At 48.0% G+C, this 14175-nt stretch overlaps 1 protein-coding gene across 5 annotated transcripts in view; it reads left to right on the top strand.

Annotated features, from left to right (window-relative positions):
- The window catches only part of CD320 (CD320 molecule), an 88609-nt gene that overhangs the window by 384 nt on the left and 74050 nt on the right, over positions 1–14175 (top strand). For all 5 annotated transcript variants that reach the window (XM_074977961.1, XM_074977960.1, XM_074977959.1 and 2 more), the window contains exons 2-4: positions 153–470; positions 1428–1502; positions 1926–2073. In XM_074977961.1, the coding sequence (XP_074834062.1) occupies positions 153–470; positions 1428–1502; positions 1926–2071 (539 nt within the window). In that variant the 3' untranslated portion in view covers positions 2072–2073. The remainder of the gene's footprint in view (positions 1–152; positions 471–1427; positions 1503–1925; positions 2074–14175) is intronic.

Genomic DNA, 14175 nt, shown 5'->3' with positions numbered 1-14175 from the left:
CGCCTGGAGTCCCGGGCGGGACAACGCGGCGTCGCCGCCCGCGCTGGTGCGGGGCACGTGGCCGTCCTGCGGCTCTGGGAGCGGGGGCGGTCACAGCCCCCGAGGGCATTGGGCGTCGTGGAGCCACGCTAAGCCGCTTTCCCCGGATTCAGCCTCCGGCCTGCCCTGCAGCCCCCACGGGGGGCCGTGCTGGACCCCCAAGCGCGTCCGCAGCCTGCCCCCGGAGCGGTTCTGCGATGGCCTCGGGGACTGCCCGGACGGCGGTGATGAGTCAGCAGAAGTCTGTCAGCACCTGGGAGTTGCGCCTGCCCCTACCTGCCCCTGCCTGTTCCAGTGTGCGGAGGGTGCCGACTGTTTTCCGTCCACGTGGAGCTGCGATGGCCACGCCGACTGTGAGGATGGGCAGGATGAGGAGGGGTGCGCTCGGGACTCAGCTGGGACCTCCCAAGCTCCCCGCACTGCTAGGGCAGGTGAGGGGTGCAGAGGCACTAATATGTCATAGCCAGGCTGGTTTGGGGGTCAAAAGAGATAGCAGAGGTCATCACTGAGAGTGCATGCAGGTTGGGAGGTCGGGGTAGCGCTTGGCAGGCTGGTGGCCCAGATGGATGCACTGAAGGGGATTGTGACATTAATTCTTAAAGGAGTCCCATTAAGTTTTAGGTCGTCTGTTAGTCAGAAAAGCTTAAACTTGTACCAAGTGACATTAGGGTTCTCTGCATCTTGAACAGCTGAGAGGAAAACTAGGGCACTTTTACGTTGGGAACATCCACTGGCATAGCTGTGCCCCTGTGATGAGTAGGGGAGCTGGATTGCCTGCACTAACAGGAGAACCTGTAACCTTAGGTAATGTGCCCTGTACAGTGTTAAGCACTGCAGCTGCAGCACTTTGAGTAGAATACACTTAGTTGCTTTTGTGCCTGTAGCAATGCTGTGTGTTAGTCTCAGCTGCCTGCCTCCCAATCTTGTCTTCTCTTGTCCTCCAGATTGTAGAGACAAGGTGGTTAAGGTAATCTTTATTTTACTTTCTTTCTAGTGTCTGTGACTGATGCGGTTACAACAGCACTCCCTGTCATAGTTTCTCTGCTTTCATTTTTTTCCCTACATTTGTAGTCAAGTACTCTTAGATCAGGGATTGGCGTCCTGTGGCTCCAGAGCTGCATGCAGCTTTTTAAGGAGCGTAAGGGACATAAATGGGCTTAAAATGAGTAAGGGAGGTTTAGGTTAGCCATTAGGAAAAACTTCCTAACTGTCAGGGTGGTTAAACACTGGAATAAGTTGCTTAGGGAGGTTGTGCATCTCCATTGTTGGAGACATGTAAGAGCATGTTAAATAAACCTCAATCAGTGGTGATCTAGAGATGGTGCCTGGTTCTGCCCTGAGGAGAGAGGACTGGACTTATTATTGATTGCCTTCTGCTTTCATTTCAGAGAATCCACCTAACCCCAAATCTGGGAAAACTGTGTTTGGGACTCTCAGCTCTTTGTGGGTGACAGCTGTTTTTGGTAAGTGAGATCCAAAGAGTGCTACAGAACTAATCTTTTGCTGAGTAGGGTTAGTGAAAACTGAACTCGGCTCACGTTGGCTAGAATGCAGTTTGTTCAGTAGTGGCTGCCCTGGGACTTGCTGTAAACGCTCTTGCTACACTATGGCTTAGGCCAGCAGTGGTGTTCTCTAACTAACTTGTTTCCAGGGCTTAGGTGGCAAAGTCCAAGGTTGTAGATCTCCAGCTTTGGGAAGAGTTTCCTTTTCCACTGAAAACGGTTCCAGTGCATGGGACATGCACTTGTCTTCCTTCCTTCTCATTGTTCCAGGGGATGTAGTCCCACTTATTTCTGTTTTTTTTGTCTTTCTAATCTAAATGATGGCACGCTAATATGGAGGCAGGAATCACAACAGCTCCGTTGCCTGTGTTCTTCACTCTCTAGTGCTCCTAAGTGTGCTGGTGGCTGCGGGCTGCATGATTACATGGGGCCAAGTCAGAGCAAAGAACAACTTCTCCACCTTCAGCTTCAAGAAAGCTTCCAAAGAGCAGCTGGTGCCAGTTGAGACACCTTTGGAGTTGTTTCCCTGATGGTATGTCTCCTGTTCTGCATTGGAATTAAACGCCTCTGTATTGGGGAGGGAGAGATGGCCTTCCTACATTCTGAATTCTATTTTTTTTCCCATCCCCCTTCCCACACCTTGGGCTTCTGCTAGATCTCTGGTGGGGTAGAAATCATTCCTAACTGTCCACACTGCCGTGAGTTTCTTTCCTTTTGTGACAAGCTGGAAAAAAGTCTGTCATGACACACTCGTAACCTTTCTGTGTTGAAAGGACAGCTGGCATCTTTCAGTGACTGGCTAGTTATAGTGGGTTGGTAATTGGGATTGTTGAACACAGAGGAAGCTGGGTCCCTAGATCAAGGGTGAGCAAACTTTTTGGTCTGAGGGACGCACAGGGGTTCAGAATGTTTTTCCTCTTGCCATCCTCCGGACCTTCTCCATCTAATCCCCTTTGCGCCGCAGCACCTGACTGTCTCCAGTGGACTGATGCCCCTGTCCTGGGACCCCCATTCCCCAAATTGGACTACTGCCTTTTATCCAACCTTTCCTGCCCACTGACCATGCTGCCTAAAGCACTGGGACTTGTGGTACTGTAGCTGCACATGCTGGAGCACTGGGGTTGTGGGAGCTGAGGCAGTGAGGGACAGGGTGGAAGCCTCCCTGGACAGAGAGAAGGGATTCTGGCAGGCTGGATATCATAGAATCATAGAACAGTAGAGCTGGAAGAGACTCAAAAAAGCCATCAAGTCCAGCCCTCTGCTCTAAGCAGGACGAAACCCATCAGATCAGCCCTGCCAGGGCTTTGTCGAGGCACTACTTAAACACCTCCAGGGATGGAGACTCCACCACTTCCCTGGGTAGACCATTCCAATGCTTCACCACCCTCCTAGTGAAAAAGTCTTTCCTAATGTTCAACCCGGACCTTCCCAACCACAACTCGAAACCATTGTTCCATGTTCTGCCATCCGTGACCACTGTGAACAGCTTCTCTCCAGCCTCTTTGCAGCCTCCCTTCAGTAAGTTGAAGACTGTTATCAAGTCCCCCCTCAGTCTTCTCTTCTGCAGACTAAACAGTCACAATTCCCTCAACCTTTCCTCATAAGTCATGTGCTCCAGCCCCCTAATTATTTTGGTCGCCCTCCGCTGGACCCTCTCCAGTGTATCCAAATCCTTCCTACAACTGGGGGCCCAGAACTGGACACATTACTCCAGATGCGGCCTCACCAAAGCCATATAAAGAGGAATAATCACTTTTCTGGATCTACTGGCAACGCTCCTCTTGATGCAACCTAATATGCCATTAGCTTTCTTGGCTACAATGGCACACTGTTGACTCATGTCCAGCTTCTCATCCACTATAACTCCCAGGTCCTCTTCTGTAGAACTACTACTGAGCCAGTCAGACCCCAGCCTGTAACAATGCTTGGGATTCTTCCGGCCCAAATGCAGGACTCTGCACTTGTCCTTATTGAACCTCATGAGATTTCTTGCAGCTCGGTCTTCCAATTTGTCTAAGGCAGTCTGGACCCTATCCCTACCCTCCAGCGTATCTACCTCTCCCCCCTAGCTTAGTGTCATTCGCAAACTTGCTGAGGGTGCAATCCAACTCCTCATCCAGGCCATTGATAAATATGTTGAACAGAACAGGACCCAGGACCGAACCTTGGGGCACTCCACTGGAAACCAACCGCCGTCCTGACATCGAGCCATTGATCACTACCCGCTGGGCCTGACCTTCTAGCCAGCTTTCTCTCCATCTTACCATCCATTTATCTAATCCATATTCCTTTTAACTTGAATGTGGCTGACAAGAATATTGTGGGAGACCGTATCCAAAGCTTTGCTAAAGTCAAGATAAATCACATCCATTGAAATTGATTTCCTTCCCTCCCCCGCCCCCCCAGTCTACAGAGCCGGTTATCTCATTGTAGAAACTAATCAGATTGGTCAGGCATGAGTTGCCCTTCATGAATCCATGCTCACTATTCCTGATCACTCTCCCCTCCTCCAAGTGCCTCAAAATGACTGACTTGAGGAGCCTCTCCTTGATTTTTTTCCAGGGACATGGTCCACAGGCCATAGTTTGTCCCTTCTGTGCCCTAGATGCGCCCCTCTGAGGTGTTCTGGCTCCATATACACCCACCAGGGTCTCTGAGCGGCCTCCTCTGAGTCAGGGGGAGGCCACAGCACCTCACTACACTTGCGTGTAAACATAGCTATTTGCTCCTGTTCTAGAGCAGGCTGTTACGTTCTACACACCTATGTGGGGCACAGCTCCAAGTGACGCAAGTGTGTGACTTATGTCCCTGACAGTACTGGTTGTATTTCTAACCCATTGGCTCAAACTTAACATGGCAGAAGTTCTTAAAAACATCATTGACTACTTGAGACCCATCAAGGAGATGGGGAAAACTGAAGAATCTCCTGCATGCTTGGCTTTGCATTGGGTCACAGGCTGTACAAGAGCCCCAAGGCACAGCACAGGGCATTTGGGAGCAGAGTGCCTGGAACTCCCAATGAAGGAGATGTGCTCAGCTCCTTTCAGGATTGGGGCAAGAGTTTCCACTTTAACACTGAAATTCAGGATATTGCATCCTCTGTGCAGATGTCTGAAGTTTAGAGAAACACTGGGAGTTTAAAGCTGAGAAATCTGCTGGCAGAGTATGCACTCTAGCCAGCCACCTCTGAGGACAGGGGTCTCTGGGGCTTTTGCACTGGGTACATGAGCATAGGTAATGAGACTTTGAAAGAGGTATGACATATTTAGAATCTTGGCTTTTCCCAGCATTGGAATAGAGCACTAGTGAGAGGCTGAACCTTTGAGGGTGTTCTGTACAGTGGAGAAAGAATCGCCATTGGCAGTCAGGCAAGTAGAGGAATTTAAAGCTCTTCAGAGAAATTGTGGTGGCCTAGATTATTTTTTTTAAGTCATATCTATGATTGATTATCCCTGCTCAGCAATAAGGCAGACAGTGTATGGACAGACGCATTCTGTTAAATATAGTAGATGATCAGAGGATGGCTGAGTCTGAAGTTCAACATGATGATGCTTTTTTGGCAAGTGATGTGACAAGATCACTTAGTTTGTAGGTTAACATTGAGCCGCTCTTGAGATGGGTGTTAAGGAAGGATTTAGCTAGAGGGTGATAAAAGCTGGGAGGGATAGCTTAGTGCTTTGAGCATTGGCCTGCTGACCCCAGGGTTGTGAGCCCAATCCTTGATGAGGCCGTGTAGGCAGCTGGGAAAACTTGGTTTTTTCAAAAAAAAAAAAAAAAAAAAAAAAAGTGGTGCTTGGTCCTGCCAAGAGAAGAGGAGGCTGGATTTGATGACCGCCTGAGGTTTCTTCCAGCTCTATGAGAGATGTATCTCCATTCTTTCTTGGTAGCGGGGATAGCTCAGTGGTTTGAGCACTGACCTGCTAAACCTAGCATTTTGAGTTCAATCCTTGTGGGGGGCCATTTAGGCTGTGTCTACACTAGCTCCCTGCCTCAAATGGAGCATGGTAAGTAGGGTGTCAGGAGATTATTAATAAAGTGCTGCAGTGCATATGTAGCACTTCATTAAGAGGAGCAAAGCAGACAGGGGAGATAAGAGGGAGAGCAAGTGATCGTGCTGCTGAAGAAGCTGCCAGGTGAGAGCACTGGTTTTTGGGGTGAGTGTGCTTAAGTGTTTGACTTTGAACTGCCATTTTGATTTTAGCTGGGTGAGTTTCAGTTTCTGTTTCTGTGGCAGTTGGGACTGCATGCCTGACCTTTGTTCCCTTGATTGCCTTTGACCAGCTTTCCCCTCTGTGTGACTCACAGGGATGTGGGCCTGACCTAGGCCAGCAGGCTTTAAAAGCCAGAGGCAAGAGCGACCAGGGGAGCGAAGCAGACGGGGAGCTGCAGACAGGGAAGTTTGACAGCGGGAGGCCTACGATGGTTAGGAAGACCTGCACACCTGTGCCAGCATTACTACTGTCTCCTCCACCTGTGCCTGTAGCCAGACAGACTGCCTGACCATGGGTGCCTCTACCCAGATCCTGGTGTGGCTTTGCAGGGACTGTGGCTTGCAATTCCCACTCACTAATATCCAGGCTGTGGGGGGACCATCCAGTGTGAAAGATGCCTGCTGGTGGAATCTCTCAGGTGGGAGAGCACAGGAGGAGGTAGCTAGGTTGAGGAGTATCCGACTCCACGAGCAGTTCCTGTTTAGTATTCATGTGCAGACGGCTGAGGTAACTGTCCCAGTACACAGGACAGCTGATTAACCACTGGTGGAGGAGGAGATGGCTCAGGGTGGACACTGGCAGCTTGTTAATTCTGGCAGTAGACAGTGTTGCATCCCTGCTCAGAGCCCTCCCACTGCGGTACTAGGAAACAGTTACGCTGTACTTGATACAAGAGACAAAGAATCATCCTGTACAGCAGAGGAGAAGCCTCATACCCCAAGGCTGGGAAGTCTGCTGCCACTATGGTGAGGGGGAAATGTAGAGTAGTGGTGGTCAGGGACTCTCTTCTGAGGGGTACGGAGGTGCCCATCTGTCGCCCTGACATTTCATCTCGGGAGGTATGCTCCCTGCCGGGGGCCTGTATCCAAGAGGTTACAGAGGCATCATCGAGGATTATCCGGCCCTCTGACTACTACCCCATGCTTCTCATCCATGTGGGCACCAATGATACTGCGAAGTGTGATGCTGAGCAGGTCAAGAGTGAGTTCAGGGCTCTGGGGGCACGGTTGAGGGAGTTTGGGGCACAGGTGGTATTCTCCTCAATCCTGCCTGTCAGAGGTAGGGGCCCAGACAGAGACAGGTGCGTCCTAGAGGTGAATGCCTGGCTTCAAAGATGGTGTTGCCAGGAAGGCTTTGGCTTCCTTGACCCTGGGATGCTATTCCAGGAAGGACTGCTGGGCAGGGATGGTGTTCCTCTTTGAAGGAAGGGAAAGACCATATTTGGACACAGACTGGCTAACCTAGTGAGGAGGGCTTTAAACTAGGTTCGATGGGGACGGGGGAGCAAAGCCCACAGGTAAATAGAGAACATGGAAACCTGGGAGATGGGTCGGAAGTGGGAGGGAGTATGGGCTACAATGTCAGAGTAAAAAGAGGGTCAGGGCAAAACAGGGAGGCAAGATCAAATCAATATCTTAGATGCCTATATACAAATGCAAGAAGTATGGGTAATAAGCAGGAAGAACTGGAAGTGCTAGTAAATAAATACAACTATGACATCGTTGTCATCACAGAAACTTGGTGGGATAATACACATGATTGGAATGTTGGTATTGAAGGGTAAAGGAAGGACAGACAGGGAGGAAAGGGGGGAGGTGTTGCCTTATATATTAAAAATGTACACATGTGGACTGAGGTGGAGATGGACATGTTTGAGGGTCTCTGGGTTAGACTAAGAGGGGTGAAAAACAAGGGTGATGTCCTGCTAGGGGTCTACTACAGGCCACCTAGCCAGGTGGAAGAGGTGGATGAGGCTTTTTTAAACAACTAACCAAATCATGCAGGGCCCAGGGTTTGGTGGTGATGTGGGGGACTTCAACTATCCAGATATATGTCGGGGAAACTAATACAGTGGGGCAGAGACTATCCAATATGTTCTTGGACTGCATTGGAGACGATTTTTTATTCCAAAAGGTTGAAAAAGCTACAGGGGGGAAGCTGTTCTAGATTTGATTTTAACAAATAGGGAGGAATTGGTTGAGAATTTGCAAGTGGAAGGCAGCTTGGGTGAAAGTGATCATGAAATCATAGAGTTCGCAATTCTAAGGAAGGGTAGAAGGGAAAAGAGCAAAATAGAGAGAATGGATTTCAGGAGGGAAGACTTTGGTAAACTCAGAGAGCTGGTAGGTAAGGTCCCATGGGAAGCAAAACTGAGGGGAAAAACAGCTGAGGAGAGTTATTAAGGGCCCAAAAGCAAGCTATCCTGCTGCGTAAGAAAGATAGAAAATATGGCAAAAGTCCATCTTGGCTTAACCAGGAGATCTTGCGTGATCTCAAAATAAAAAATGGAAACAAGGACAAATTACAAAGAATAATATAGGCAAACAGCACAAGAATGCAGGAGCAAGATTAGAAAGGCTAAGGCAGAAAATGAGCTCAAACTAGCTACAGGCATAAAGGGAAACAAGAAGGCTTTCTATAAATACATTAAAAGCAAGAGGAAGACCAGGGACAGGGTCGGGCCATTGCTCAGTGAGGAGGGAGAAGCAGTAACGGGGAACTTGGAAATGGCAGAGATGCTTAATGACTTCTTTGTTTCGGTCATCACTGAGAAGTCTGATGAAGGAAGGCCTACCATAGTGAATGCTAGCAGGAAAGGGGTAGGGTTCGAGGTTGAAATAAAAATTTGATGCCTGCAAGTCACCAGGGCCTGATGAAATGCATCCTAGAATACTCAAGGAGCTGATAGAGGAGGTATCTCAGCCTTTAGCTATCATCTTTGGAAAATCATGGGAGACAGGAGAGATTCCAGAAGACTGGAAAAGGGCAAATATAGTGCTCATCTATAAAAAGGGAAATAAGAATAACCCAGGAAACTACAGGCCAGTCAGCTTAACTTCTATGCCAGGAAAGATAATGGAGCAGGTAACTAAAGAAGTCATCTGCCAGCACTCGGAAGGTGGTAAGGTAATAGGGAACAGCCAGCATGAATTTGTAAAGAACAAATCATGTCAAGCCAATCTGATAGCTTTCTTTGATAGGATAACAAGCCTTGTGGATGTGGTATATATAGACTTTAGTAAAGCATTTGATACAGTCTCTATTGATATTCTTATTAATAAACTAGGCAGATACAACTTAGATGAAGCTACTATAAGGTGGGTGCATAACTGGCTAGATAACCGTACCCAGAGAGTAGTTCTTAATGGTTCTCAATCCTGCTGGAAAAGTATAACAAGTGGGATTCCAAAGGGGTCTGTTTTAGGACCGGTTCTATTCAATATCTTCATCAACGATTTATATATTTTCATAGAGAATACGCTTATTAAGTTTGCAGATGATACAAGCTGGGAGGGGTTGCAACTGTTTTGGAAGACAGGGTCATAATTCAAAATGATCTGGAAAAATTGGGGAAATGGACTGAGGTAGACAGGATGAAGTGTAATGAGGACAAATGCAAAGTGCTCCACTTGGGAAGGAGCAATCAGTGTCACACATGCAGAATGGGAAGAGACTGTCTAGGAAAGACTGCAGCAGAAAGGGATCTAGGGGTTATAGTGGACCACAAGCTAAATACGAGTCAACAGTGTGATGCTGTTGCAAAAAAACCAAACATGATTCTGGGATGCATTAACAGGCGTGTTGTGAACAAGACACAAGAAGTCATTCTTCCGTTCTGCTCTGCGCTGGTTAGGCCTCAGCTGGAGTATTGTTTCCAGTTCTGGCCACTGCAGTTCAAGAAAGATGTGGAGAAATTAGAGAATGAACAACAAGAGTGATCAAAGGTCTGTCCTATGGAGAGAGGCTGAAAGAATTGGGCGTGTTTAGTTTGGAAGATAGAAGATTGAGGGGGGACATAGCAGTTTTCAGGTATCTAAAAGGGTGTCATAAGGAGGAGGGAAAGAACTTGTTCTTCTTGGCCTCTGAGGATAGAACAAGAGGCAATGGACTTAAACTGCAGCAAGGGAGGTTTAGGTTGGACATTGGGAAAAAGTTCCTAACTGTCAGGGTGGTCAAACTGGAATAAATTGCCAAGGGAGGTTGTGGAATCTCCATCGCTTGATATATTTAAGAACAGGTTAGATAGATGTCTGTCAGGGATGGTTTAGACAGTACTTGGTCCTGCCATGAGGGCAGGGGGCTGGATTTGATGGCCTCTCGAGGTCCCTTCCAGTTCTAGTATTCTATGATTCTATGAAAAGTTCTCTGTGAAAGGCCTACCATGGTGGAAAAATCACAAAGCCAAGAATGAGCAAGATAAATGCAGGGAATTAAAAGGGTTGGCTGATGAAAAAGGTACAAAGCAAGGAATGGGGAAATACTTCTGGGCCTTTGGGCAGAAGCCCTACTGTGCATAGCTGTGTAGGTAGTAAAGGGCAACTCAGAGCTGAGCAATGAGGCAAGAAGGGGCTTGTTGGAGTGGGGGTTTATTTGAAAACTGGCTATGGCAGAGGTTGCAGTCGTTGAGGCAGCGTGACCCAGGCTCACGGGAATGGCTTAGCCGTAGGCAAGGAAAGGATGGGTGGTATTATGGGGAAGGGTGGGCGATGGGGTGAAAGCATAGCCAGGAGTTGCCAACTGACTGGCTACATTAGCATATTAATCAAGATCCCACTTGATCTCCATGCATTAAATGCAAACATTTGGGGTGTAGGGCTGCACAGCTAAATATCAAAGGAAGGAAATACCTGTGTTTAAAGTGTACTGTTAGCAGTACTCCTCTAGTGAATAGTCAGTGGTGTTCCCATACATACAGTATGGTTTCCCAAACTGGGGGTCGTGCCCTCCTGGGGGTATATGAAGAAATTCTGGGGCAGGGTGGAAGGCAACCCAACTCCCCTTCTTTCCACCTTCTCCAAGAAAAAGCCAGCCTTTACTTCCAGCTCTCAGCCCTTGCTGTTTTAAGTGGGCATTGTGGCTCAGCTACTATAAAAAGCAGGCAGCCAGAGACCCACATGGAGCTAGCTGCCTCCAGCAAAGGAGTGTGGGTTGGTAGGGAGGTAGGAGGATGGGTTTATATGGGGCGGCCGAGGGAGTCTGGCTCAGGGGAGGGACTCGGGAGCTTGGGCGGCTGGCCACAGCTTGGGCTGCCGGGTGGGTGTGCAGCTGTTCCCAGCTCATGGCGGGTGGGTGGCTGGCCCCAGCAGCACAGGACTCAGGCAGCTGACCTGCAGCTTGGGGGCGCAGCTCAGGCAACTGGTGGGCAAGCAGGCAGCTGGCACTGGTAGGTGAGCAGCTCTGTCAGCTCGGGGCTCAGGCAGCTGGTGCAGGCAGTTCAAGTGGCTGGAGGGTGAGCAGGCAGCTGACCCTAGCGGCTGGTGGGCAGGTGGACAGGCAGCACTGTCAGCGCGGGGTTTGGGCAGGTGGGCGGCTGGTGCGGGCACCACTGGCACGAGGCTCAGACAGCTGGCCAGCTGGGGCTGCACCAGGCACCCACAAGGTGAGGGCTGTGCTGACAGCCTCTGGGCAGTGTCCAGCACCCCAGCCAGGGCTGCACCTGGTCTCTGCAGGGCCCGGGCCATGCCTGCAGCTCTGGGGCTATGCCGGCAGCCTGTTTGGGGCAGAGCTGGTGCCCATGGGGCCTGGGCCATGTCCAGGATGGGGCTGGAACCAGCCTTCGCAGCCTGTGGCTGGGCTGGTGTCAGTCCAGCAGGAGGTGTGAGAGCACTAAGGCTCTGGCGCTTGGTGCGTGGCTCTGGCTCGGTATGGGGTGGGGCAGAAGGGCTCCATTGAATCTGCTATTTTCCAGGCATCTTTTCTGGCAACCCCATTCATAAATAAATTAAGTTTAGTCACATTAAAAATGAAACAAAGAAATGGACTGGAAATCAAAAATGATTGCGCTGCACTCTTTCATCTTTCAAACCTAGGATTCCCAACTCGTGAAGAAAATACAGTGTCATCCTTCACATTAAATTCATCTTGTTTTTGCTCTTTCTGATGTGAAATTACAGTTTTGTTAAATTTTTGGGCCAAAAAACTATTTTTTGCTTATTTTTAATTTTAAATAACATTTTTTATCAAGTTTGTTTATTTTAAATTATGAATGAATTTTTTTGTTAAAAGGGTAAAGATGATGGTAAAGAAGAGGTCGTGGGGGGGGTGTGAAGGCCCTTTCAAAAATCAAAAGGGTGGGATGTGATGCTGAAAAGTTTGGGACCCACTGCTGCACAGTCTGCATTCAGTGATTTGAAAGTCCACTGCAGCCATTGGCAAATTGTTCCAGTTGTGAATTATTCACTGACTTTTTTTTTTTTTTTTTTAAAAGGTGATGGTTTATTTTAGTTTTTTGTCTAACTTCATCTTTCAAGTTCTGGATCTTGTTATGCCTTTGCTTGTTTTGAAGAGATCTGTTGTAAAAATTCTGTTCCCTATGTAGGTACTTGGTCTACTTTGCAAAGAGAAGCTTAAGCTTCTCTTTGGTAAGATAAATAGCTTGTTCTCCTTGAACTTTCCACTATAAAGCCTAATTTCTTCTCTTACGCCTGCATGTGGCTCTGGGGATAGGTGCCTGGCTCTCACTGACGTTCAGAGGGATTTGAATATCTAAATGCCAGATTGTTGAAGGTATTTCAGTGTCTGAAGATGCAGATTGATGCTTCTGAAAATCCCTCTATACATGTAAATACTTTTTTAAAGAAATCCAGCTGTCATTGAAAGTCCCTTGGCTTCTCTCTAGTGTACATTAATAATTTTGTTTGGCCCCCTACTTAAGGCATTTTAAAGATGTCTGTCAGTCTAGGATTTGAGTGTTAATACAATCATTCAAATTATCATAGTGGTGTTTGGCAGCTGTAGAGGTAAGTTGTTAACACTAACTCCCTTTCAGGCTATTTTGGAGCTACCTACGTGTGTTTATAGGTAGGTATCTCCTGTCTAAATTGCATTCTGGTTCTCCAGTGGTCTGCTCTACGTGTCTTCATTTATGTGCATTTGCGAAAATGCTATAGGATTGGAATGGTATGCAGATCCTCTGCTGCCAGGAGAAGGTAAATTAAAGCAGGGTTAGGGCTAGTTTGTTTTAGGTCCTTGGTTTATAAATCACACCAAATTTGGGACTCTCTGAGACTTTGATAGTGTAGGAACAGATAGGTTGGAGGGAGTGTCCTGTGCCAGTGTAAGACTAACTCACATGCTACCTCTGAATATGGCATCATGTATTTAGACAGCGTCTAAGCAGGCTTCGCACTTATTAGGTCTAGTTACTTCAATTCAAAAAGCATGGTGGTCTTGGCACAGTCTCTAGCTCAGAGTTCTGCAGTGCATTATAGTAACAGACAATGGGATTAGTGCAAAGACGGATGAAGTCATGGAGCAGGGAGCTCCTTTGGTGCGGCTCTGCGTGCTTCGTTATCAGAATACTACAGCTATAACAGAGTTGTCTTTCTGTAGCATCTAGCCCTTTCCACTTTGCAAACATTAACTAAGCGTCTCTGAAAAAGCTGCTGATGGGACAGAAGGGGGTTCCTTCCTTGGGGCCCAGCAATGTAAAAAAACCAGGGAATCCTGGCCACTGTCACCACTAGCTTGAGGGCAACCAGTGCCACAGGCCCTTTTAAATCACTATTGGAGCCTTGGGTGATGTGCACCCAATAGTGCTGAAGGGCTGGCTAGGGGATGCTAGTCCCCAGCCCTGCCCCTTCTAGGGGTCTGGAACTATCGCCTCCACCCCTCCACTCTGGATCTGGCAAAGGTTTGTCCTGAGTCTGGTACATCAGCACCAGTATTCTCATGTTACAGAAATGATGTAAGTCTAATGACTGTACGAAACATGAAAAGATACTGCAGGGTGTCCTGATCACCTTGCAGGGAATGAGCTAGGAGCCAATAGGTTTCTTCTGTCCTTAATCTGTGTTGCAATGTCCCTTGTGTGTCTCTGCAACAGGGTAGAGGATGTGATTCTTTTAAAGCACAGATGCTTGATGAATGAAGACCTCTCAGAGTAGTATCTCAGCGTGAGGTTGCCATGGAAGTTAAGCTAGTAGAAGTTCCCAGACAGCTCTGTTCCTGAGGTGTCAAGGAGACGAGAGATGGGCAGGAGTTAAATGACCATGCAAAAGGCCATGTGCCCTACAGTTAGGTTCAGAAACTGAAATGATAAACATTTATCTCCTTACTTGAAAGTGGGCTAGTATGTAGTAGAAACAACTGGCTGAAACAATGGTGGCAAGAAGAAAAGAAATGCTTGTCTGAAAATAGTTCCTTATATAAAGGGTTAAGACATCAATCTTATTAGCATCTTAAGGAGCTAGAACTTAGCTGTCTCCAGCCTCCGCAGTATAAGCCCAGTTGCTCAGTCTGATAAGCAATCCGCTTAGTCAGCCAGCAGGGCAGGGAATCTGCACAGGAAGCAGATGCAGACTGTGCCTGTGGAAGCTGAAGGTGAGATGCTCTTGGCAGCCTATTTACAAGTGTAGGGAACTTCTCTTAGCACATGCCTAGTGGAAGCATTACTATGAAATCAAAGCTGTCAACTCTCAGGC

Source organism: Carettochelys insculpta, chromosome 27, assembly GCF_033958435.1.
Source record: "Carettochelys insculpta isolate YL-2023 chromosome 27, ASM3395843v1, whole genome shotgun sequence".
NCBI lineage: Eukaryota > Metazoa > Chordata > Testudines > Carettochelyidae > Carettochelys > Carettochelys insculpta.
The sequence above is the reverse complement of the archived record's forward strand: the minus strand, read 5'-3'. Positions and strand labels throughout refer to the sequence as shown.